General features: G+C 65.1%; 1 protein-coding gene across 1 annotated transcript in view; it reads right to left on the bottom strand.

The window, feature by feature from the left end:
- The window catches only part of Kif26a (kinesin family member 26A), a 29,762-nt gene extending 8,633 nt beyond the window's left edge, over positions 1–21,129 (bottom strand). Inside the window, 5 exon segments of the mRNA XM_090344153.1 lie at positions 1,975–2,161; positions 6,089–6,270; positions 11,037–11,480; positions 20,676–20,759; positions 20,761–21,129. Of these exon segments, the coding sequence (XP_090200279.1) occupies positions 1,975–2,161; positions 6,089–6,270; positions 11,037–11,480; positions 20,676–20,759; positions 20,761–21,129 (1,266 nt within the window).
- Positions 21,130–22,413: the final 1,284 nt, after the last annotated feature.

Raw genomic sequence — 22,413 nt, 5'->3', positions numbered from 1 at the left:
CGGCCACACCCCTGGATGCGGGCGCTGCCTGGAGTCAGGTCCGCCCCAGGAAGAGCCCGCCCTGTGCCACGTGAGCCTGGGCTACGTCACGCGAGAATCACGTCTTTTATTCCCCAACATGAACAAAAACCAGTTCATTTCCAAGCACAGCTGAAAAGCAGGCAAAAAAAAAAAAAGCCACTTCCTGGTAATTTTTGGCCATTTTTTTCCAGCAGGAGCTCGTCCACACTTCAGAAGCCAAGTGGGTTCTGGAAATGTGCAAGAACTCCCAGCAGGGGGAGGGCCTGGACGAGCCTGGGTTCCACGCCTTCCCCGGCGCCTCTCAAGCACAGACACCCATCCCAAATCACTACAGCCAGCCAGGGAGGGGACCAGCCGGGGATGTCCCTGTCTACTCCCCCACCACCGCCTGCACCCATTGTCTGCGCCAGGGAACCTGTCGTGACCTCCCGGGAAATGACAGGTCTTCCAGGAGACAGAGCATCAAGTCTCCCCCCAGATGTGCAGCTATCACAAAGCCCGATTGAATAGCTGAAATGCATTTTGAATTAAAAAAAAAAAAAGGCATGCTTCCTGCTCCCTGGTGCGAGGGGGAGGGGCGCTGCCTGGCACCCACCGAGGAAGGGATGTCTTCTTTAATACCACAGTGTGATGAATTAGCTTAAGTAGCACATTAATGTCAGAAATCGAACATAATCTAACTTCTTTTCTGTGACAATATTAAACGCCTTTCAGCAGGCGTTTCTGCCGTGTGACATTATTGCTAATAACGCCAGAGCGCCTGGCGTCCCTGGGGGAGCACTGAGTGATGTAGGCCACCAGGAAGAAGGCTGAAGTTTCCGCGGGTGCAGCCTGGTCCCGGGAGGCATGAGCAAAGCAGGACCCCCAAGTAACACAGACAGAAAGAGAAGCTGCAGCTCTGTGCTACAAGGTCCCCAACTCCTTAACCCACCAGGCAGACGCTCCCAAGGCCGCCCAGCAGGACGGGGACGGGGCCAGGGCGCAGGCCGAGGCAGTGGGGCCCCTGGCAGAGGCAGCACCAGCTCCACCCCGAGAACCCCGAACTCTTCAGGAGGCCCCGTGCTGCCCGGTCCTGGCCCCGGGCCGGGCTGCTGGCCAGAGCAGCAGCTCCTGACACAGACGTGGGCAGTGACGTGAGTACAAGGCCAGGTGAGCTGTTCAGTCCCACACAGCGCGCAGGCCCTGGGGTAGGAAGCTCACGAACCAGCCTCTGTGCTTCTGGGCAGGCCTCGGTGCTGGCCCGCCACGAGGCAGCCCGCAGGCCAGGGGCTGCTGGGGTCCAGGGAGCACGGTGAGTGCCTGCTGACCCCCTGAGCAGGCCGCAGCCTGCAGCCAGTGCTGGGCAGGGGCTGACCTGAGCTCCCAGGGCCTGCGCTCTCGGAGGACAGAGAGGAGCCTCTCTGGGCAGCAGAGCAGACAGGGAAGCCACTCAGGGTGCCCCAGCAGGCCCAGTCCGCCTGCAACTGTCCAGCCCACGGCTGCAAATCTGGCGTCCCACCCATGGCGTGCAGAGCCACCTCACCCAGGCAGATGTCCAGCTCCACCACACAGGACCACTCGGGGCTGCGGAAGGCAAGGCCGGCAGCCGGCCAGCCTATCACCGAGCAGGGCCCTTGACTTGGCCAGGTGCGTCTCCCACCTGGGGCCTGCCAGGCTGACATCCACCTGGACATAGCTCAGGGCATCACAGGGCAGCACCCAGAGAGAATGAGGCAAGAAGAGGATCCTGAGCAGACGCCACGCCAGCCACGGAGAGGCCAGCAAGGGTGCCCCTTAACACCACCACCAACACGTCCCGTGCCACAACGCGGGGTCTTCTTGTCCCCCCACGTCCCCTTGGTCCCGCAGAGCTCCCTCTCAAGCCGGGAGATGGAAGCCAGGCCCATCTAGCACCCGCATCTCCCGCAGTCCTGCCATGCTACTCTGGGCCACCAGACCCAGGGCTGGACCTACCTTTCCGAAGCCACCAGGGTTGTCCTTGGCCTTGGCAGCCCTGAGCAGGCAGGGGGGTGCTGGGGGAGGCCACAGCTGCAGGACGCCACTGAAGTCAGTGGGGTAGGCGCAGGTGCCACGGGCAGCGGGCGTGGGGGGCTGGGGGGTCTTCCTGCGCTTCGAGGCCAGGCTGAGCTTCTGGGCAGCCCTGTGGAGGAAAAGCCATGTCCAGCATGCACCGGTGGCTGCCTGCCACCATCTCACTGTGCACACACCGGCCACCCAATCTCAGACCCCATCAAGCCCTCCCTGGAGGCCCCGTAGCACCCAGGCCAGGTGACAAAGGGTCCTGCTCTGCCTTCATCCTGGTCTGAGGACCGCCAGCACCCAGGCAGCAGTGGTTACACAGGAGTCCCGGCTCCCTCCACCTCAGTCTTGTCTCTGCAGGCTCAGGTGGGCCCCCAACCAGCTAACACCCTCTAAATCAGGCACACACACAGGACAAGCTCACCCAGCATGGCTGCCAACACCATCCAGCATGGCCCAGGCCCCAGAGCAGAGGCTGCCTCCCCCTCCTCACACACGAGCCTGCAGACCCTGGACGGGGTCACAGCGGGGTCGGACGAGTCCCTCCGTGGGGTCACCACTGCTGGCACTTGCAGGCCCCACACCCAGTGTCCGCAGGCACCATCATCCACGCTTGCGCATGTGCACAGCTCCCCCAGAAGACAACCCCCCCCGCTGGTCAGCCCACTACGTCTGCTTTTGCCCTGGGATGGCCCCCCAGGACTGCCCTCCTCTCCCTACCCAGCCAGGTGACCCCGGGACAGTGCCAACGGGAAGGCTGGCGATCCTGACCATCTCCTCTCCTTCCCCTCTCCCTGTGCCAACCACCACCTTCCAACCAGAGGCGTTGGTGTGTCAGGGGCCAGGACAGGAGGCCACAGGCCAGGGCTCGGACACCCTTCCCTCCTCCTCATCCCAAAGTGCCCGCTCCTTCTTGCCCCTCCACGGGCCTCCCAGGCCTACTCCATCTTCAGAAGGCCATGCCCGGTGGACACTCCTCCCCACGCCGCCCACTCCAGCTGCAGGGGCTGGCGTTTCGGTAACTCCTCTCATCTTTAATAGGAGATGTCTTTTAAGAGGCCCAGGGGAGAGCTTCCTCCGAGTGAGGTGTCATCACGGAAAATAAAAGTAATCTACGATGCACGGCGGAATCCTTAGCGGAGCCACAACAGCACGGGCGCAAGGCCTGGGCCCAGGTGGAGAGCAGACGCCCTCCCAGGAAGAGCCCGGGGCCCGCAGACATGGTTCTTCTGCTACCATCCGGTGGCTGTGCGGCCTCTGAGCCTGGGGGCCCTCAGGGAGTGTGCCCCAGCCTGCAGAGCGCGGGGAGTAGGTAAGAAGGCACCCAGGTCCCCTCCTAACTCCTGCCGCCAGCCCTGGCCTCCACGCCACACCCCACTCCAGCCACCTGGGCACCCCAAAACACCCCGGGCAGCTTCCACAAGAAGAAGCTGGAGCCACGCCTCAAAACACAGCAGCATCATGCCGGGCGTGGCGGCTCACGCCTGTAATCCTAGCTACTCAGGAGGCTGAGATCTGAGGGGCTTGGTTCAAAGCCAGCCCATAGTCTGAGGTAACTCGAGGGCCCCTCTTCCTCACCTGCTGTCAGCCCCAGGAGGCCGGGAGCAGACAGCGCTCCCCAGCCTGCCCAGCCCCCAGGCCCCTGCTTTGATGGCTCACCCAAGCGGGCGTGACGCACACAGCGCCCTGCCATGGAGGCCCTGAGGCCCAGACCGGCACTTTCCCCTTTGATGAGATCCAGGCTGCCAAGTGACGGACACAGCCCATCAGGAAAGGCCATGGGCTCCAGGCCAGGCTGGTACCCTGACGTGAGCAGCAGGGCAGAAGCAGGGAGACAGGGGAACACCGGAATGAGAGACACCCCAGGGAGCACGGGCCGCCCAGAGCAGCAACAAGCATCCCGTCCTGGGAAGGGCAATGGGTGGGGGCACCAAGAAGCAGAGCTGCACCCATGCCTCCTGCAACCTGCAGCTTCCGCCCTCCAGTCCTGCAGGGTGCCTGGGCTCACTGCCCCCACCCTGTCCTAGTCGCCCTGGCCAAGCCCAACACACAGCGGTGCAAAGGGTGAACAGTGCAGGCGGAGCCCCGGCTCCTGGGAGCCATCCCGCCCTCAACTGCACCTGTGGAGGAAACCTTGCACGTAAAAAGGGGTCAGGAAAAGCTGAGATGGGGGTGGCAGACAGAGCCCAAGACCGAGCCAGGCCAGCAAGGTGACCACACCAAACTCCTGACCCTTCCACACTATGTTTCCGCAGGGCAAATGTGCCATCAGACTCCTCCTCTGCCCGGAAGTCCACCCATCAGCACAGAGGACGGTTCTGCCCTGCCCAGGCAGACTCCACACTTCTCCCACAGATGCACCACCCTGGAACCCCTGAGACCCCCGCCAAGGGCAGGCGTCCTGAGTCCCCCCCCACTGAGGGCAGGCGTCCCGAGAACCCCCCTAGGGCAGGCGTCCCGAGTCCGCCGCCGAGGGCAACCGTCCAGTGCAGCCCCTCCTGGGTGAGAGCTGAGGAGGGAACAAAGGCAACAGGCGGGGCACGTGCTGTCTCCTGATGGACCCCTCCCCTGAGCCACAAAGCCGGGGCACCTCCAACACCATTACTGGTGGTAGAGGGCCTGCTGCCACCAAGCCCAGCCAGGCCCACCTGCAGGACCAGTACCTTCCGGGACGCCCACCCCACGCTGGCCCATGGGAGCCACCGCAGTTCAGCGAGTCTAACAGGCTGGAAGTGATGCAGCAGGCAATGCTCCCCCTTTGGGGAGCCGTCTCCTGCCCCCAGCCCTACAGGCGAGTTCCTTTGTTTCTATGGTAACTGCCCAAGGTCAGCACTCAGCACCGGCAGAAGCAGCTCCAGCCAGGGCTGAGACAAAAGGCAGCCGACGCCTGCTTTGCCGGCTCTGCCAGGGACTGCTGGGGGCTCCTGGGAGCTAATGAGCCAGGGTGGGGGGCCAACACCTGCCTGCACACAAGAGGAGACCCCACCTCGCACCGGGGTAGGGGGGACAGGGGTACGCTTAGACTCGGGACCAATGGCAATCGATGGTCTTTCTTCTCAGCTCTGCGCATGCATTTCAAATCCTGCCGCCAGCGCGTGCTGAGGAACGCCCTGGCAACCACAGAGCCCAAGGCGGACGCAGCTAAGCGGGGGGGGGGGGGGGGGGGGGGGGGGGGGGAGGGGGGTTGTGACCAGCGCAAGTCTGCCCTCAAGTGCCCATCCATCCCAGACACTGCCACTGGCCCACGGGGGCTCCCAAGCCAGCTAGGAGGGGATCCTGCCCACCCCACACCCACTCCCCTCTCCCCAAGGACCCCAGCCAGGCTCTCTGCCTGGCTGAGGCCACATAAGACAGAGGAGGGAGCTCGGCGCGGCACGCAGCCTGCTCACCAGCCAGCATGCTGACAATGGCCTAATCATATGCCCTGTCACTCCCCAATCAGGGCCTGCAGGCCCCCCACCAGTGCTGATAAGGCGCCCTCCTCCTCTCCGCTGCCTGCCTCTGTGATTCATGGACACGCTTATCAGCAGCCAGGCGGGCTGCTAATGGGACAGTGACCCGCAGCTGGGCTGCCATTACCACTCATTACGGAGATGACATCCTGTAATCCGTGTCCCTCGGGCCACCAGGGTGAGAGCAGGACTGGGCTGAGCCCAGGCTCCGTTCAGGCCTGGACCAGGAGGCTCCACTCCCCCGCCCAGTGCCCTTCTCCCTGCCAACCACCCTCTCCACCCACCCAGGCCCCATCGCCAGAACCTGGGGCTGTAGGCTGGGCCTCCAGTGAGGCACTGGGGGGCAGAGGCCGCAGATTGCTAGCCCCATCCATCCAGGCCCCCAAGCTTCAAGCCTGGGACAGGGGCTCGTGGAGGCCCACTGGGCCATCAGATGAGAGCTGCAGAGAAGCTGTGTCCCCAAACAACCCCCGCTCCTCGACTGAGCCGTGGCCAAGGCCACAGCCTTTCTGGGGATGCCGCCGGCCAGGCCTCTGGGGGCCGCATCCCCGTGCACGCAGCCGCTGCCGGGGCGGGTGAGGGGGCAGGACACGCACCTGATGAAGAAGGAGGCTGCGGTGGACGCCGGGGAACCTCCAGCCGAGGTGCCTGGGGTGACCAGGGCCGACGTGCAGGCCGCCCCACGGCTCCATGACTTGGACAGGCCATCGAGGCCCGCCACAGGGGCGCCATCTCGGACAGTGTCTGCTACAGCCACAGCAGCCACGGCCGCCTCAGCCTGAGGGGAACCGGAGAGTCCAGGTGAGAAGCAGGCACACCGAGCTGCCCCAAACCCTGTCCAGATGGGCACACTCCAGTCTCGGCACCCCAGGACTCTGCCCGTGGGGCCGGAGGGTCCTGGCCCCAGCGTGGGCTGTGATGAGCCTGCCAGGACGTTGACTTTCTAATCTTCCCCATCCAGAAAGGCGTGGCCACAGGGGTCGGGTGGCTGGATGACCTGTGCCCTTTAGCTCCTGAGCCTTCGGGGAGCACCCAGAGACACAATTAGACAAAACCCCACAATAACTATTTGTCATGGACACTAATTGCCCCACACATGATAATGTATCATGTCCCCATTGTCTGAAATATGACCCTGGCATTTCCAACTAATTAGCTAAAATAAATTCCACGGAGGGAGAGGGCCCTGTCTAAGCCCCGTGCAATTAAATGCTCCTCAGGACAGCTTCCACCCAGGCCGTGAGTCCACCCCAGGCCCTTGACCCACGCAGGGCAGCTTCCCCGCACCACAGGGAAGAGCCTCGTCCTGCCACCCCACGGCCAGCCTCCGCCTCTGAACACCACACAGGACACAGCAGAATCGGGTGAGTCCATGCAGGGTCTCAAGCTTTAGGCTAGTGTTAGCCCAGTATCGTCCTGGCCTCTGGACAGTGGCCACTCGACAGAGCTGAGAGAGGGAACAGCAGCCACAGCAAAGGAGGCGAAGGGCAAACCTGGAGCAGAAGGTGCGTCTGGGCACTGTGCAGCAGACCTGCCGGCCGCCGGCCCTCCCAATCCACACCCTCAGCCTCAGATGTGGACTTCCCGTGGGTCAATTCATGCTTACTTCCTCACCGAACACAATGCCATAGGGGGAAAATGTAAGGCTGTGCTGAACAGGGGGGACCGAGCTCCTCAGAGCAGAACAGGGGGGCCCAAGCTCCTCAGAGCAGAACAGGGGGACCCGAGCTCCTCAGAGCAGAACAGGGGGGCCCGAGCTCCTCAGAGCATAACAGGGGGGCCCGAGCTCCTCAGAGCATAACAGGGGGGCCCGAGCTGCTCAGAGCAGAACAGGGGGGCCCGAGCTCCTCAGAGCAGAACAGGGGGGCCCGAGCTCCTCAGAGCAGAACAGGGGGGCCCGAGCTCCTCAGAGCAGAGCTGGGCCGGGCTAGACACCTACTGACCACATCGGCCAGCAGGATAGGGCGGGGGAGGGATGCACTGCCTACTGCCTCTCTGGTACCTACAGTGGGGCTGGCACCACCAAGGCTGAGTCCCAGACCAGGACCAGACCCCAGGGTACGGGCTTGCCGCTGGACACAGGACTGAGTCGCGGTCCACAGCCCCACAGGGCCCCTCTACCCCCCCTCACGGGGCCCCGCCACCCCGCCAGCATCTCCAGCAGCATCTCCGCCTCCAGAGGGACGTCTGGCCCACGGGGACGGTGCATGCCTCGAGGCTGAGCCTCCCCACTGACCTGTGCCAGGAATCCCGCTCGCGCCTCGGCTCCACCGTCCCACCGGCTGCCGTGACACGGCTGCGTCCATCGGGACGGCCACTGCCAACTCCTGCCAGAAGCAGAGGCCAGGCAAGCAAGAAGAAGCCATCCCAAAGCAAGAGCAGAGTGGAGGGGCCGGCCAGAGGGATGACCACAACACGAGGGGAGAGGACACGGGGCGGGCACCAAACAAAGCGCGATGCACACAGCAGCAACGGAAGGAAAGCGTGAAGAGAGGAGAGCGTGAGCAGTGCCCAGCCAGGGCACAGCTGCCAGGGCACAGCTGGCAGGGGCACCAGGGTCTGCTCACAGCGTACGACCTGCCTGTGTGGCACTTCCCAACATGAGCTAGCACAGGCCTGCCTGAGCCCCTCGGCCTCCACCAACCCCAGGGGTCCCCGCAACACAGTCCTGGAGGAGCCGAGGACTCCCCTACCTCAAGGCAGGCCTCCAGGCCTGAGCGCCACGCCACGAAGGCCCAGGCTCGGGAAGGACAGGGTCCCTCAGGCCCCTATCCGGTGCCACTCGGGGAGTGGGGTGCTGAGGTTTGGGCAGCAGCTCCTCCTCCTGTGGGCAGAGACACTGCCCAGGGAGGGAGGGCAGGGGACTCTGGAGCCCCAGCAGAGCCATCTCACCAGCCATGAAGCTCTGACCTCATCACCCAGAGGCCTCCAGGGCCAGGCAACTCCAAGATGGGAAATCTTAGCCTGCAGTGCCTTGTCCTGCCTGAAACAGAGGCCTCCCACAGGAGAGGGGGCTGTCCCTCTTCTACACTGCACTTCCAAGAGCACCAGGACTACCAGACCCAATCCTAGCCAGCACCCTCCCCTCCCAGCGTCCAGCCCATCCCAATGGCTGGGTGGTACCCAGAACTCCACAGAGCGGAGTGCAGGGCCGGCAGGCAGGCGAGGACAGCAGCAGAAGCCCTCAGGTTGACACTACCCAACTGCCATGTGGGAAACCAGCTCCCCAGGGCTTCCCTCAGGCGTCTACCACCAACCCGGCCAGCAGCCAGCGGTCAGAGGCACCGTGAAGGGCTGCGGCCATGGGGCAGGACAAGCAGGGCAGGGACAATGGCTGACCCCAGCTGCCAGGCTGGCTACCAGAGCTCAAAACAGTCTGGAAACTAGTGGACCCAAAAGGGCCCCTCTCTGTGCTTGCAGGGACACTGGCCCCAGCCCCAGCACAGGGCAGATTCCCTGCCGGTGGCTCAGGACAATCCCAGCATGCTGGGCGACTCTCCTCCCCTTGCGCTGACCAGCCAGCTTCCCCGTCCTCTGCCTCGGCAGTGTCCATGGCAGCCCCCGCCACCCCCACACCCCTGCCAGAACCCGCTACAGCCGCCACCCACTGGCCCAAACGATCCTGCTCTGGCCAGGGCCTACATTCCATCTATGACAGAGCCACAGCGCTACACTTCCTCCAGAGTGTCTAACTCTGGAGAGTAGGGCTGTATGTCATCACTCCAAGGCCATCTCGGATGATGGATGCCATGGGGGGGGTGCATTACCTCATCTGAACCCTAAAGTTCTATTTATGGTTCTAATAATCTCCCTGTGGATCGTCAGGACCGTCCTAATTATAAACCCACTCCTACCTACCCTGAACACAATCGATGCACACATAAAACCGCGAGCGGGTGTCTCAAATGCCCACGTCGATGGCCTGCGGGCAGAGGCCAGTGGCCCCACCGTCTCCTGCCACCGGCACCACAATAAAGACCACCCGTGTCAGCTGCTTAATTTGGGGTCAGGGAGGACAAGCCACAGACATGCTGGCAGGCTGTGGGCGCCGACACGGGCGCGGGGAGGGTGCGCAGCTTCTTAGGTCTCGGCGTCACCCCGGGTTTCCCTTGGGGGCCCAACTCAACCTCCCGGAGGAGGTGTCCTCCAGGTGATGTCCATGTTTCCTGTGCCTCTCCCTCTGTGCTGCACTGGCTGCACTGCCTGGAGAGGTGGGGACAGTCCCATCCTCCCCTCAGTTGCTGCCTCTCCCTCTGTGCTGCGCTGGCTGCACTGCCTGGAGAGGTGGGGACAGTCCCCATCCTCCCCTCAGTTGCTGCCTCTCCCTCTGTGCTGCGCTCGCTGCACTGCCTGGAGAGGTGGGGACAGTCCCATCCTCCCCTCAGTTGCTGCAGGCGGATGCATGGAGGAGTCCTGCGCCCATCGGGAGCACTGAGGCCCCTGATGGGTCAATCAGCAAACCAACCAGAAGCCCTGAGCCTCCTCTGTACCCCAATCCCTTGACAGCCAACCCCAGAACCAGCTCTAGCCTGGGCAGGGGTCTCGGTTAAGGCCTTGTCCCCAGTGTGGGTCTGTCATTCAGGGGGTTCAAAGGCATCACCAGGGGGTGTGGAGTCTTCCTGGCACCTCCGCCCATCTTCCTGGAATGCTTCCTGGCGTGGAGACCAAGGCTGAGGGCTGACCAGCTCATTCAGCCCTCCACTCTCAGGCCTGTGAGGCTAGGTGCATCACCTATGGCCTGGGGCTCACCCTGGCCTTCTCCCTCCCTGCCCGGCCCTCTCCCCTGGAGCCTGGCTCTCCCAGCTCTGCCACCAGCCCTCCACCTGGCCACCTCCCCTCCCTGGTCTGGCCACTGTGAGTCCAGCCAGAAGCTGGTTCTAGCTAAGGACAGGCAGCCCAGAGAAGCATCCCGAGTTGGGCAGGGTCTGTGCCAAGTTGCCCTCTAGGGACAGACCCTGGCACAGCCATGTGACTGCACTCCCAAAACCCAGATCACTGCTTCCAGAACCCCAGTAAAACAATCCTCGCCCGAGCCCATTTCCCCAGCTGGAAAACGGGGCGCAGAATGCCGGGGAGACCCAGACACACAGAGTGGCCATGCAGCCACTATCCAGCCCCACCCAGGGGCTCCTGGGAAAGCCACACCACTGTAGAGCCCTCTAGCAGGCCCCTGGGGAGGGGCCTTCCCAGCCAACAAGCCCCTCCAGCCTCCTCGGGGGCCAGGCCTCGCCTTAGGGCCCAGTTCTGTGTCCGTGGAAGGGGGAGGGGACTGCCTAGCTCAGCTCACCCCTCCCCATCCCAGGAAGGGTCCGGCCTCGTCTCAGGCAGCCTCAGGCAATGTCTATCAATCCACAGCATCACCAGTCTCCAGAGCCAGGCTACTCCCAGGGAGGCGAGACCCTTCCCACCAGGGCCACAGCCCGGGACCACCTCCCACCTCCGAGTCTCCTGGCCAGGGGGCGGAGGGCACCAAGCCGAGCACCACGCGCTGCCAGGACTCGGAGGACGCCCAGCTCTTCCCAGCCCACTCACCCAGGCACTCACCAGGCAGGTGGGCGGCAGGAAGCTGTCGACCCTCGAGAGACCCCACACGCCCTCCAGGCACTGCTGGGCCTGGATGGTGACAGTGCTCAGAGCTCCCCCGAGGCCAGCAGGTGCCACAGACACCTGGACACTTGGTCCAGATGGCCAGGCGGGTCCTTTCCTCCTGTCTGGTCCTGCCAAGGGCTGTCTCCCCGCAGGGCCTGCTGGCCCAGGCACGTCCTTGGAGCTGGTCATGGCTCCGGGGCTGGGGGCTGGGACGCCTCCTCGAGGGGCGGCAGGGTCACCCCGGCTGGCAGGGGCCTGCAGCAGGCGCAGGGCCTCTCTCGTCAGCTGATGCAGGTGTGTGGCACAGACGTTACAGCGGCTCTCGGCTTCCGGATGGCATGCTGGCAAGACCCCGGGCGCCGGGAGTTTGTCGAGAAGCAGAGCAGACAGGCACGGATCCTGAGACAGCAAGAGACAAGCCAGTCAGGGCCAGACACGTGGAGCCGGCAAGGAGCCGCCCTCCGAGCCGCAGCCCCACGGAGCGGCAAGCTCGCATCGCCGACGCAACGACATCCAGAACTGACTAATAAGCCTGAGCAGTTTCCGCCACAGGATCCCAGCAGGAAAATAATTACCGAAGCCTAATGGTGAGGTCTGCAGTGCCCTTGGTAGCAGCCTGCTCCCTGTTGTCACTGACTCGGCAGCGCGGGACTAAGATGCACTGGTGACCCCTGGACACCAAAACCCAGCAGCAGAGATGCTGGCGGAGGTGCAGACAGGAGCCGGTGGAGCCCACGGGCCTCCCCGCCCACGCCCGCCAGGCCCACCCCGACGCTGCCAGGGAGAAGGGGTGGGGCAGCTGCTATGTGTGACCAGTAGAGTCCCCGGGGAGGGGGGGGCCGGAGATCACCGCACCCCCGAGCTGGGGACGTGGGGTTCTCAACAGGGAGACCACTGGGCACTGATGGGCAAGAACCAGAGCCGAGTGCCCACCAGGGAGCAGGGCAGAGGGCAACACCTTCCACAGGTGGCAGAGGAAAGGGTGAGTCTCAGCGTGAGGCAGGTGCAAGGCTACCCGTGACACACGCACACTCACACACAGTCACACACTGTCACATACTCTCGCACTCACACTCGCACACACTGGCCCACACTGCCTGGTGCCCCTGCAGCAGCCCTGCAGAGCCAAGCCAGAGCCTGGGCTGGAGCCTGACCTGCTCCTGAAGGCCTGCAGTCACACAGCACAGATGCGGCTGTGACGAGCCCAGGCTGTGCGGGCGTCACCTGGACGAGAGGCCGCTCTCCACAGCCCGGCCGCCGCCCCTACCCCCAGCCACAGCCTCCCTCCCACCCTGGCTCAGGCAGACCCCTGCTCTCCACTGGCCAACACCCACCGCGGGCCTGGAAAGGCGACGGCCTGACCCAGCTACCCAGCTGGCCTCACAGAGATGGCCGCCACCCTGGACGCACACTCAGACAAGGAACCCCGAGCTCCTGCCCCACGGGGTGACTCCCTCAGCCCCTCCCCACTCCCTGGGCCTGCGGTGTGGTCAGCAGCCAGGTCCATAATGCCCAGGAAGCTCACACCAGCAGAGCCACCGCCCCGGGCACCCAGCACTATGGGGGGTGCAGGGGTCTGACCCCAGCTCCATGCCACTCTGCAGCCTAAGCCCCAGGCAGATGGGAGGGTGACCCCTGCCAGGCCCATCAGGCGCCAGCTGCCTGATTTGTGGGCCCTTCCGGAAGGCCTGGATTGTCTCCAGGCTCTGAAGTGCCTGGCAGGCCTGGTCCTGATTAGCCAACACCCCACTCCACCGGGGCCCCTGAGGAGTTCACGGCCTCAGCCACAGGGAGCTCTGCAGAGCCAGGGGAACCCTGGCTGGAGGGGGCCCAGGCGAAGGTAGCTGGCCTGCTTTCCTGTCCACTCCTTTGTGATTGGGCTGGTTTTTCCACTCAGCGGGAGGCTGTGGAGGGAAGGAAGTGCTCCCTGCTAGAGACGTCACCCAGCTTAAAAGGCTGCAGCCCAGCCCCCAACCCTAGCCAGAGCCTGGGGACCACAGCCCAGCCCCATCCTGCCCAGCCAGAGCCTGGGGACCACAGCCCAGTCCCCAACCCCAGCCAGAGCCTGGGGACCACAGCCCAGCCCCATCCTGCCCATCCAAAGCCTGGGGACCACAGCCCAGCCAGCCCAGCCAGCCCTTTGGCCTCAGCCTGCCTAGGGACCCACAGGCCTCTGGGGACTCCCTCCAGGACTCCAGCATCAGGACCAGGAAGGCAGGCCTAGGAGGCGGGCAGGGGCCAGGAAGGCAAGAAGAGGTCCCTTCAGCCCAGCCAGCCGAAAGTACGAGACTGTGACAAGACACCAGAGCAGCTCTGGCCACAGCCCCTGCTAGGGCCACCCAGCCTGGTCCTAGGGAACCCTGAGCCCAACCAAGACCCCAGGGCATGGGGCAGGAGCCTGGGGAGCGCACTGTGCTCAGGCCCACTCCCCACACATCAGCAGCCACCTCAGCCAGCAGCGAGCACAGGGCCCGGAGACCCTTCCCTCCCCTCCAGCACAGGGCCTGGCATCAGGGACGCTCCCTCTTCTCTCCAGCAGCCACATGGAATTTAGGATCTACTGCACAACCTCTGCCAGCTGGGGCTTGAGGCCAGAGCCCAGTTAGGAGAGGAAGCTCCACAAGGTCAGCCGTGTCCACCTCCTGGGGACTCTACCCCACACTCCAGGGGACAGCCAGCCTGAAGCTCAGCACCTCTGCAACCCGAGTCCCTCAAGCAGGCCACACTGCGGTGGGGGACAGACAGGCAGCAGAGGGGCCCAGCGCCTCTGGGACCTGGAGGACACGGGCCCCCTCACCACCTAGACTGCGCCAGAGGGATGAGGGACCTCACGCAAGGTGGCCCCACCCGCTCCCCTGGGGCAGGACCCAGCGCCCAACCCTCATGGCCGCAGAGGACTCCAAAGGTTACAGACACCCAGCTGCTCCCCGCGCTGGGCTCAGACCCACGCCTGGGTCCGGCTGCTCTGCTCTCTGTCCCTGCCCTCCTCTGCAGCCCACTCCTCCAGCCTCCCATGGCAGACGCCTGCCATCTGTTCCCACCAGACCATACCTTGCCCCTTTCAGGAGCTGGCATATGCTGGGGATGGCGGGAGCCCAAGCCCAGGTGGGGCAGCCAGAACCCTTCCCCAGGCCCCCACTCTGGGGTCAACCCCCACCCCCGGCCAGCCCCCAGGCTGGGGTCAGCCCCCACCCAAGTTCAAGATCTGAACTCCTGAAAGCCAACCACCAGTCTTGCTTTCACCCCGAGTCAGTGCCTTCAGAAAGACGGTAATTACTCCACTGCAAAATATTACTTTTAATTTCCTCTTTATGGTCTAATTAAACAGATATTTTACTTGTGCTCGGAAAGTGTTTTGCTTAACCTGACTCGATTTAACACTGCGCACAACCCACTCATCACACAGTAGGTTTTAGGGGCCTCTCTTACTTAAACATGGTGACTTTTCAGATTTTATTTTGTTTCTGGGGTCTCCACACTGCTTTAAGTAATCCTTCCATTTTCCTCTTCGTGCCAGGCCACTGCACAGCCCGTGGCTGGCTTGGAGATGGGTCCAGGACCAGGCCTCGCCAAGCCCCACCCAGGCAGAACAGGCCCTCACCAGACCAGACCTGTGTCCCCACTAGTCCTCAGGGAGGCCTCCGCCCCCTCCATCAGAGAGCAGACAAGCCCAAGACCCAGGCCCTGGCCTCCCTGCCCCACTCCACAGAGCACTGCAAATGGACAGCCAAGAGTGAGGACCCTGAGCTGCTGTCCCTCTGCCACGTCCTCCCCTCCCTTCCCAAACAAAGCCTCTGGGCTGTGACCTCTAAGCTGCTCTTTCCTGAGTTGACAACAGGTCCAGGAAGGGACTGGGGCTGCCTGCAGGGTATCCCGAATCTCAAACACAGGGTGGGGCCGGGGCGAGGGGCTGGGCAGTGCTCAGTTTTGCAGCCTGGAAATTGTCCGTCCTGCCTTGGCTGCCCAGGGCCCACCTCTACCAGGCCCTCACTGGAGGCCAGGCCCTGCAGGCTGTGGAGCTGCAGCTCTGAAAGCCGTCTGGCTGACCAAACCTCTGGTCTTCTGCTGAGAGGGCATCCAAGGAGGCAGGCCAGCTCACCCCGTACGGCCCAGCACGCCTCTCCAGTCCTGTGCCAGGCGCAGCCTGGCTGGACTGCTCAAGACAGACCCTCTCATTGAGACCTCCCCCTCAAAGGCCTGCCCTGTTCTCCACCACTGTCCTGGCAGGCACGGAGCCCGGGGGTCCTGCAGATACCGCCCAAAGAGGCTAGGACACGCAGGCCTAGGGATGGGCTGCAGACACTGGGCAAAGCACAAAAGCCCCAGGCACCTCAGTTTCCCATCCAAGCCCTGGCCACAGTGAGTTTGAACCGCAGGGGCCGGGAAGCACGATGAGAAGCTGGGCCACAGAGGAGCCTGCCAGGACCACTGGCCATGGCCCTGGCTGGCCGGCAAGAGGGAAATGGATGCACCCTGAATCAAGCCCGCGCCTTCCAACAGGTTCCCAGGAAGATCCTGGCTACCGAGGCAGGAGAGGGTCCACAGGTCCGTGGTGAGCACCAGCTCCCCTCACAAACGGTCTGAGAACCCCGGCTGGGTGGAGAAAAGACCCCAGCTTAGCGAAGGCCTTCCTGAGGTGCCCAGGCCCTGGGAGAAGAGTCAAGCGCTGGACACGTACAATGGGTTTGTAAGAGCTCCCAGAGTCCCCGGCCCTCCTCTGAGCTGTTACGTCCCTTTCCCTACGAAGCTCTGATGTCCTGACATCTGACTGGACATGCCAGCCCTCCTGCCCACTCAGCTCACACTGCAAGGCCTCCAGATGAGAGCGGAAACCCAACCCCACAAGAAGCATCTGGCCCCAGCACGGGGCTGAACCAGACACCAGGCAGAGCAGGCCAGCTCCCTCCCCTCAGAGACACCAGGCAGGAGGGCTCTGTGGGCATGGCCCCAGAGCCTCTGCACAGTCCTCACGCCCATCCTCACCGCACACCCACCAGCAGGGCCCCAGCCCCACCACACGCACCCTGCCTCCTGCCCCGTCGTCACCTCCCAGGACTCCTTCCCAGGCCTCCAGCCGCTCAGGCGGCACACACATGGGCAGCAGAGTACAGTTCACATCGGGGCGGGGGAGGGGGTGCTAGGAGCCCACTCTCAAGCCTCCCCTGGCCACCTCCTGCTGACTCCTCTCAGGGGGCCTTTGAGCCGCCTTCCCTGGACCGTGGTCCAGCCCTGTCCTGCGCTCCTGGTCCTGGAGGGTGAGAAAGCAGATGCCTATCTCCTGATGCTCCTTTCCGACACCCCCTGGTTCTGGGCCAGCAGAAGTCTTGCGGTAGAGAAGGTCCCCCCGCCCTGGGCCCCTGGGCAGAGCACTGAGCAAGATCGAGCCTGGCGCGTTCCACCTGGGCGCAGGCAGCATCCCAGGCGGGCCTCATCACCTGGGGTCCTGTCAGAGCCTCCACCCGGAGCCAGACACAGCAGGCGCCAGGCCTGGCACGGGGCCACGAAGGACCATAAACCCACCAGCCCCAGAGATGGATCAGGGCCCATGCACCCCGCCCCGGCCTCCTCCCCCTGGACGCCTGCCACATGGCCAGACCAGGCCATGAGTACGGGGCATCGCGGCCGGCCTCCCCATATGCAAGAACAGCCAGCAGGAGCAGGAGAGATCCTTCCACAGGTGGAGAAACCAAGGCCTCTGGGGCCCAGGGCCCCAGCGTTTACCCCAGCAGAGAATGAGAAGCTGGAGCCCAGAAGTAGAGGCCAGGCCACCCCACAGCTGACAGAGGGCACCAAAGGGCCTGTCCAGGCCTTCCTGGCATAGCTTCACTGCACGGCTTCCCATGGCCCCAGCCAGGTGAGAAAACCAAGGCCAGGCTCGGCAAAACGTGCTCGGGCTACTTTCCCCTACCTGCTCTCCTGCATTTTCTCAAAAAGATTAGGTGGAACCTTTCAGAACCCACACAATACACATTTAAGACAAAGCCATGGGCCAACAGCCGGCCACCGCTGGAGCACACGGGAACGACCACCTCCCGTAGGAAGAACCCATTTACCTGAGGGAGCGTCCCAGTAGGCAGAGGAAAGGGGGAAGGGACCCTTTTTGCTGTTTAAGACAGAAAAGCCCTTCTGATCCCCAAGGGCGAGGCCCCTCAGAGCCACAGGGGAGGAGAGGGAAGGCCTCTGCCCACTCCCTGCCCTGGAGAGCTGCACAAACCCCCAGCACACACAGCACCCAAAGGTGTGTGTGTGTGTGTGTGTGTGTGTGTGTGTGTGTGTAGGGTCCGGCCTCACCTCACCGCAGAAGAAGGCCAGTGAGACCAGTGACCATGCACAGTCCCTGCCCGTCTACCTGTGACACAGCCAGGCGCCTTCACCTAGAACAAAAGGCTATGCCAGCATGCGGATGGGTCCTCTGTGACCACCACCGGCTCAAGAGGAGGTCAGAGAGTGCCCGCTCCTGTCTTCAGTCTTCCCCTAACGACCACTGGCAATCCCAGCAGAGGCTGCAGAGGTCCGGCTGCCAGGCCTCCTCCAATCCACTGCCCCCCCACACCTGCCCTGGCTGCCACCTGTGCTCCCTGGAGAAGGCGCAGGGATACCCAGGGCCCCACTCCAGGGCCTCACCCTGCAGAGCCCCAGGCAGACACCCAGCCAGCTCCCAAGGCAGGCAGCAGGGGGGCCCAGGGCTCCACCCAGGTAGGGAGGGGAGGGTGCTGGGGGAACCTCCAGCCTGGCCTCCCCTCCCCACCCACCCACCCAGCACGGCCACCAAATCAAGGGCAGAAGGCGCTGGAGGGCAACAGGAGAGGACCCCAGCAGCACTGCAGAGCCAGGCACATGGTGCCCAGGACCCTGGCGCTGGGGCGCTGGCTCTAGGGCTGCCAGGAGGCCCCAGGCCAGGAACAGCACAGAGAGCTGCTAGGGGACAAGGCCCCAGCCCCAGTGCCACCCCTTGATGCTCACACCTGCCTGGGGGTCTCTGGGAGCACAGGCCATCCACACACACATGCACACACACACACAGAGGCCGTCCACGCACATGTGCACGCACATATGCACACATAGGCCGCCAGCCGCCCACCACACACACACAGCAGAGGACACCCAGTGGCATTGGAGTTCCCAGAAAGCAGCAGGAAAGAAACCCCAACCTCAGATAAGCAAGCGATTTGCAAGAGCTAAATGAGAATCGATCATTTTCCCGGTTGGGGGTGATAATCAATTCGGTGCCAGCATTGACACTTCAAATGTCACCAGGTCTCTGGAGGAGTCACCACCTCCTGACAGGTGTGGCAGCAGCTGGTAGACCCCAGGCCTCCCCACCCCCACCTCAGCAGAACACAGGCCTTTGCCGACCAGCAGGATCACTGCCTGCCACAGGCAGGGTCTTGGGGGTCAGAGCAAGAACCCTGCCCCAGCCACCCTCAAGGTAACACCAGGGAGGGGGAGTAGGGAACACTGTCACTCAGCCATTCAACAAACACTCCTTGGTCACCACAGCCACCTGGTGGAGCCTTTGCTTGGGGTGGGGGGCACTGCTCTGCCCCCCCCCAGGGACTGGCCCAGGCAGCAACACCTGGGAAGGAGACACAAAGGACCCCAGTGCCATAGTGGGGGCTCTGGGGAGGAGAGTAGTTATAGACCCAAAAAGAAGATTGCCCAGAAAGGGCCCAGAGTCCACAGAAGACCAAGGCCACAAGTGTGAATCCAGGGTGTGTGGGTACCTAAAACAAGGGGACAGGTCTGGGGGCCTGGCAGGGAAAAAAGGTGGCATAGCGCGGCTGCCCCCACAGCTTCTCAGATGGACACTGGGCAGGAGGGCAGTCCCTCCCTCTTGGGCCCAGATGAGAGGCGGGGGTGTGTGTGTGAGGACCCATGCCACAAGGCCAGTCCCAGGCCTCGGAGCCCACCCTGCCCAACACGGTCTCTGCCAACGTGACATGGGCACAAAGGAGGTCGGTGCTAGAGGAAGAAGGAGACCAGAGTGAGTAGGGGGCTGGGGCAGCAAGCTCGAGGTGACCCCAGCAGGCTGCCCCTATCCTGCCATCGAAGGCCAGGCAGGGCCTCCCAGGATGAGGGCCCTAACGGCCAGGCGAGGGTCCCAGCTCCACTCTACTGCTGTGGCTGTGAGGCAAGGAGCGGCGGCACCCCTCTCCACAAACTCTTCAGGTGTTCTCAGGACCACTGGTAAGCACGAGACCAAGCCTAGGGTGGCTGGGGCCATGGGGCCCAGGGCGCCCAGAGTCTGAGGCGTGAGAGCCTGAGGCTCGGCCACAGCGAGCTGCACTCAGCCCCCTGCACGGCCCAAGAAAGAACCCGTGGAAGGCACACATCCCCGCCAGGATGCCAGCCACATGGCCCAGCACAGGCACGGAGCCACAGGCTGCAAGCAGGCTTTGTCCTCTCGGGAGACCTCAGGGTGGACATTCCCCAAACAGGCCTGCAGGCCACCCCCATGGGACAGAGGAGGGCACACAGGGGTGGATGGGGCCTGCAGCAGCGGAAACCCTGGTCTGCTAGTGCCCGGGCAGCACTGGGGAGCTGTGGCTCAAAGACCAAACTTAGGAGAGTGCACAATCCCCATCCCAGAAGAGGGACCCCCAACTCCAGAGTCAGCTGATGGGGACTCCATCTACCCCACAGCAGGTAACCAGCACCTGTGAGCAGCTGGTCCAGGCCAGAGTCACGGCCCTGGGGCAAAGTCCACCCCCAGAGTGGGGAGACCAACTCCCTCAAGGAGCTCCTCCTGTCCCTGCCCCGCTCCTGAGGGGCCTGAGGAGCCCAGCCTGAGCCAAGCTAGATCCATCTGGGGTGCAGAGCTTGGCAAAGGAACAACAGGGTCCTCCCAAGACAGGCCCATGCCCCCCCAAACCGGGAGACTAAAGCACCCCACCCCTGGCTTGTCCCCAGGGGCCTGGAAAGGGGGCCTGGCTGTCTGCTCCAGCCCAGAAGGGGTCCCAGGGCTTTGGCCTAGCCACACCAAGATGCTTGGACAACTGCGTGCGTGTCCTGTGGGGCTGGGGGCCCTTCCCAGGGACACCTCCAAAGAGCCAGGGGGTCAGAGGATGCCTCTCCTGGGGACCCCATATCCCAGCTCGGCCAACTTCCAGGGTGTATTGTTCCTGGAACAATGGCCGGCTCCTTCCAGGCTGGGCAAGCCCACTGGCAGGAAAGCCAGACGGACAGGCCTTCTCCTCACAAATACTTGCCCAGCCACTCACCACCCACAGGGACAGCCGGGCCCCAAGAAGCAGAGAGGCCTGGGATGGGTGTGACCCAGGCATCTCACTCCTGACCTGCACAGAGAACACTAGACAGGGTACCCCATACCGTCCCCATCTGCGGAGGCGACAGGCCCTCGGCCCCCTCCCCAGTGTCCTCGGGTCACAGGCCGGCCCCGGCCCACCCCCCTCCAAGGCACCCCTGGCGGCGGCAGGGCTCTGCCCTGGAGTGTGTCCCGGGCCACACACACACACACACAGGGACCAGACAAGTGGTTCCAGCTGTGGGCCATCTGCAGGGAGCAAACCCTGCCCTGCCCGGGGAGCCCGGGAGGGAGGGTCCCCCAGCCGGCCGGCGGGGGCGCGCACTTACCCGGAGGGGCGTCCCGGGCCCGCTGACCAGCTTCCACGCCTGACGCTTGAGCTCCACGAGTTTGGTGTGGCAGTGGCGGCACCAGGCCCCCCGCTCCGGCCGCATGGCCCGGCTCCGCGCCCGGCCCGGCGCCCTCGGGGGCCGGGCGGCTGCCGCGCGGGTCCGGCTCGGGCCGGGCGGGCGGCTTGGGGCGCGGGGACACCTCCAGCAGCGGCCGCGGTTCTCGAGCCAGGCCGCCCTCGGCCACCTGCGGGGCGGGGTGGGGACAGTGAGCCGGGGCGGCCGCGGCGGCGCGGGGCCCGGGGAAGTCACCGCGCCGGGCGCCGCCGGACGCCGCCCCCCCGCCCGGCGCCCCGCGAGCATCCGCGGCGTCGGGGGCCCCGCCGCGCGCTCCCCGCCCCGCCGCGCGCACCTCAGGCTGCGCCGCGCAGAGGGGGGCCCCGCGACCGCCCATGGCCGGCGAGGAGGAGCGGGCGGCGGCTACGGGACCCGGCCCGCCGACGCCCCCATGGCCCGGCCCGCGGCTCGGAAGTTGGCGGCCGGACGAGTGGCGGAGAGCGCGCGGCGGCGGCGGCGGCGGCGGGGCGGGCCGGGGCGGGCCGGGGCGGGGACCGGAGCCCCTCCCACCCGCGCCGCGGCCCGCGGGCGGGGGTCCGGCCTCCCCGCGCGGCCCCGCCCGCGCCGACGACCCCGCGCGGCCCGGGGCGACGGCGGGACGCGCGCGCATGCGCGCCCCCGGCCGGGCGCCCTCCCACTCCTCACTCCGCGGGCGGGTAAACTGAGGCCTCGGGAGGGACCGCTTTGCGCTGGGCCACAGCCAGGTGGAACCCGGAAGGGTCTGGGCCGTCTCGGAGGGCTCGTGCCGCGCCTCCAGCGCCCCGTGGCGCCCGGCGTGCGACTGCCCCCCCAGGTCTGCCTCGCGTGCGCGTGGCAGCGGGCAGTGGGGTGCCCAGCCGGGGTCTGGCCCTGCGGGTCTGAAAGGAGACTTCGCGGGCGTGCGCGCGGGGCCGGGCCGGCCGGGGCCGGGGAGGACACCCGCCCGGCTGTGCGCGGGACCTGTTGGCAGCGCGCCTGGCAGATGGCAACTTCGCTCCGGATTAATCGCCTGTTTGTCTCCGACAGGGAGGTCGCCCCCTCCCACTCCCCCGGCGACCAGTTGCTCAAGCCCGGCCCTTCGCGGCCGCCCTCCGCCCCACCCCCCCCCCCAGCTGCGGGTCAGCCCGGGCCCCGGGTCGAGCCGGGCGGGCGCGGCGGCCGGGGTCCCCGTGACGCGAGCGCCCCCTGCCGACCCCCGCGCACGCGGCCCGCGCCGGCCGAGCCCCGGGGATCCGGGCGGGGATCCCGACCCGCCGCTCCCCGCACGCAGCCAGGCGCGGCCCGGCCCGGAAGAGCGGCTCCTCCTCTCCACTTCGCCTTGTCCCGGCCCAAGAAAGTGGGGTGCATTTTCCTCTCCCGGCTTCCCAGCTCGTCCGTGACACGCGGGGCCCGTAGACGCGGCAGGGAAAGAGGAATCACTGGGCACGGACTCCCCACGGCCCTTCTGCAGCCCCGAAGCCCCCCACGCCCCCGCCGCGCAGGAAGACGGCGTAGGCCCAGGCTGGCACCGGGCGGCCCGACCACCCGCCCCGCCGGCCCCGCACGCGCTGTCCCAAGCGGAGGACGCGGCCCGCGCGCGCACGGCAGCGCCGCCCGGAGCCCAGGCGCTGAGCCCGCGCCGGCCGAAGCCGCAACTTGAGTT

Source organism: Megascapheus bottae, chromosome 14 (genome assembly GCF_031878675.1).
Source record: "Megascapheus bottae isolate mThoBot1 chromosome 14, mThoBot2.hap1, whole genome shotgun sequence".
Lineage (NCBI taxonomy): Eukaryota > Metazoa > Chordata > Mammalia > Rodentia > Geomyidae > Megascapheus > Megascapheus bottae.
The sequence above is the reverse complement of the archived record's forward strand: the minus strand, read 5'-3'. Positions and strand labels throughout refer to the sequence as shown.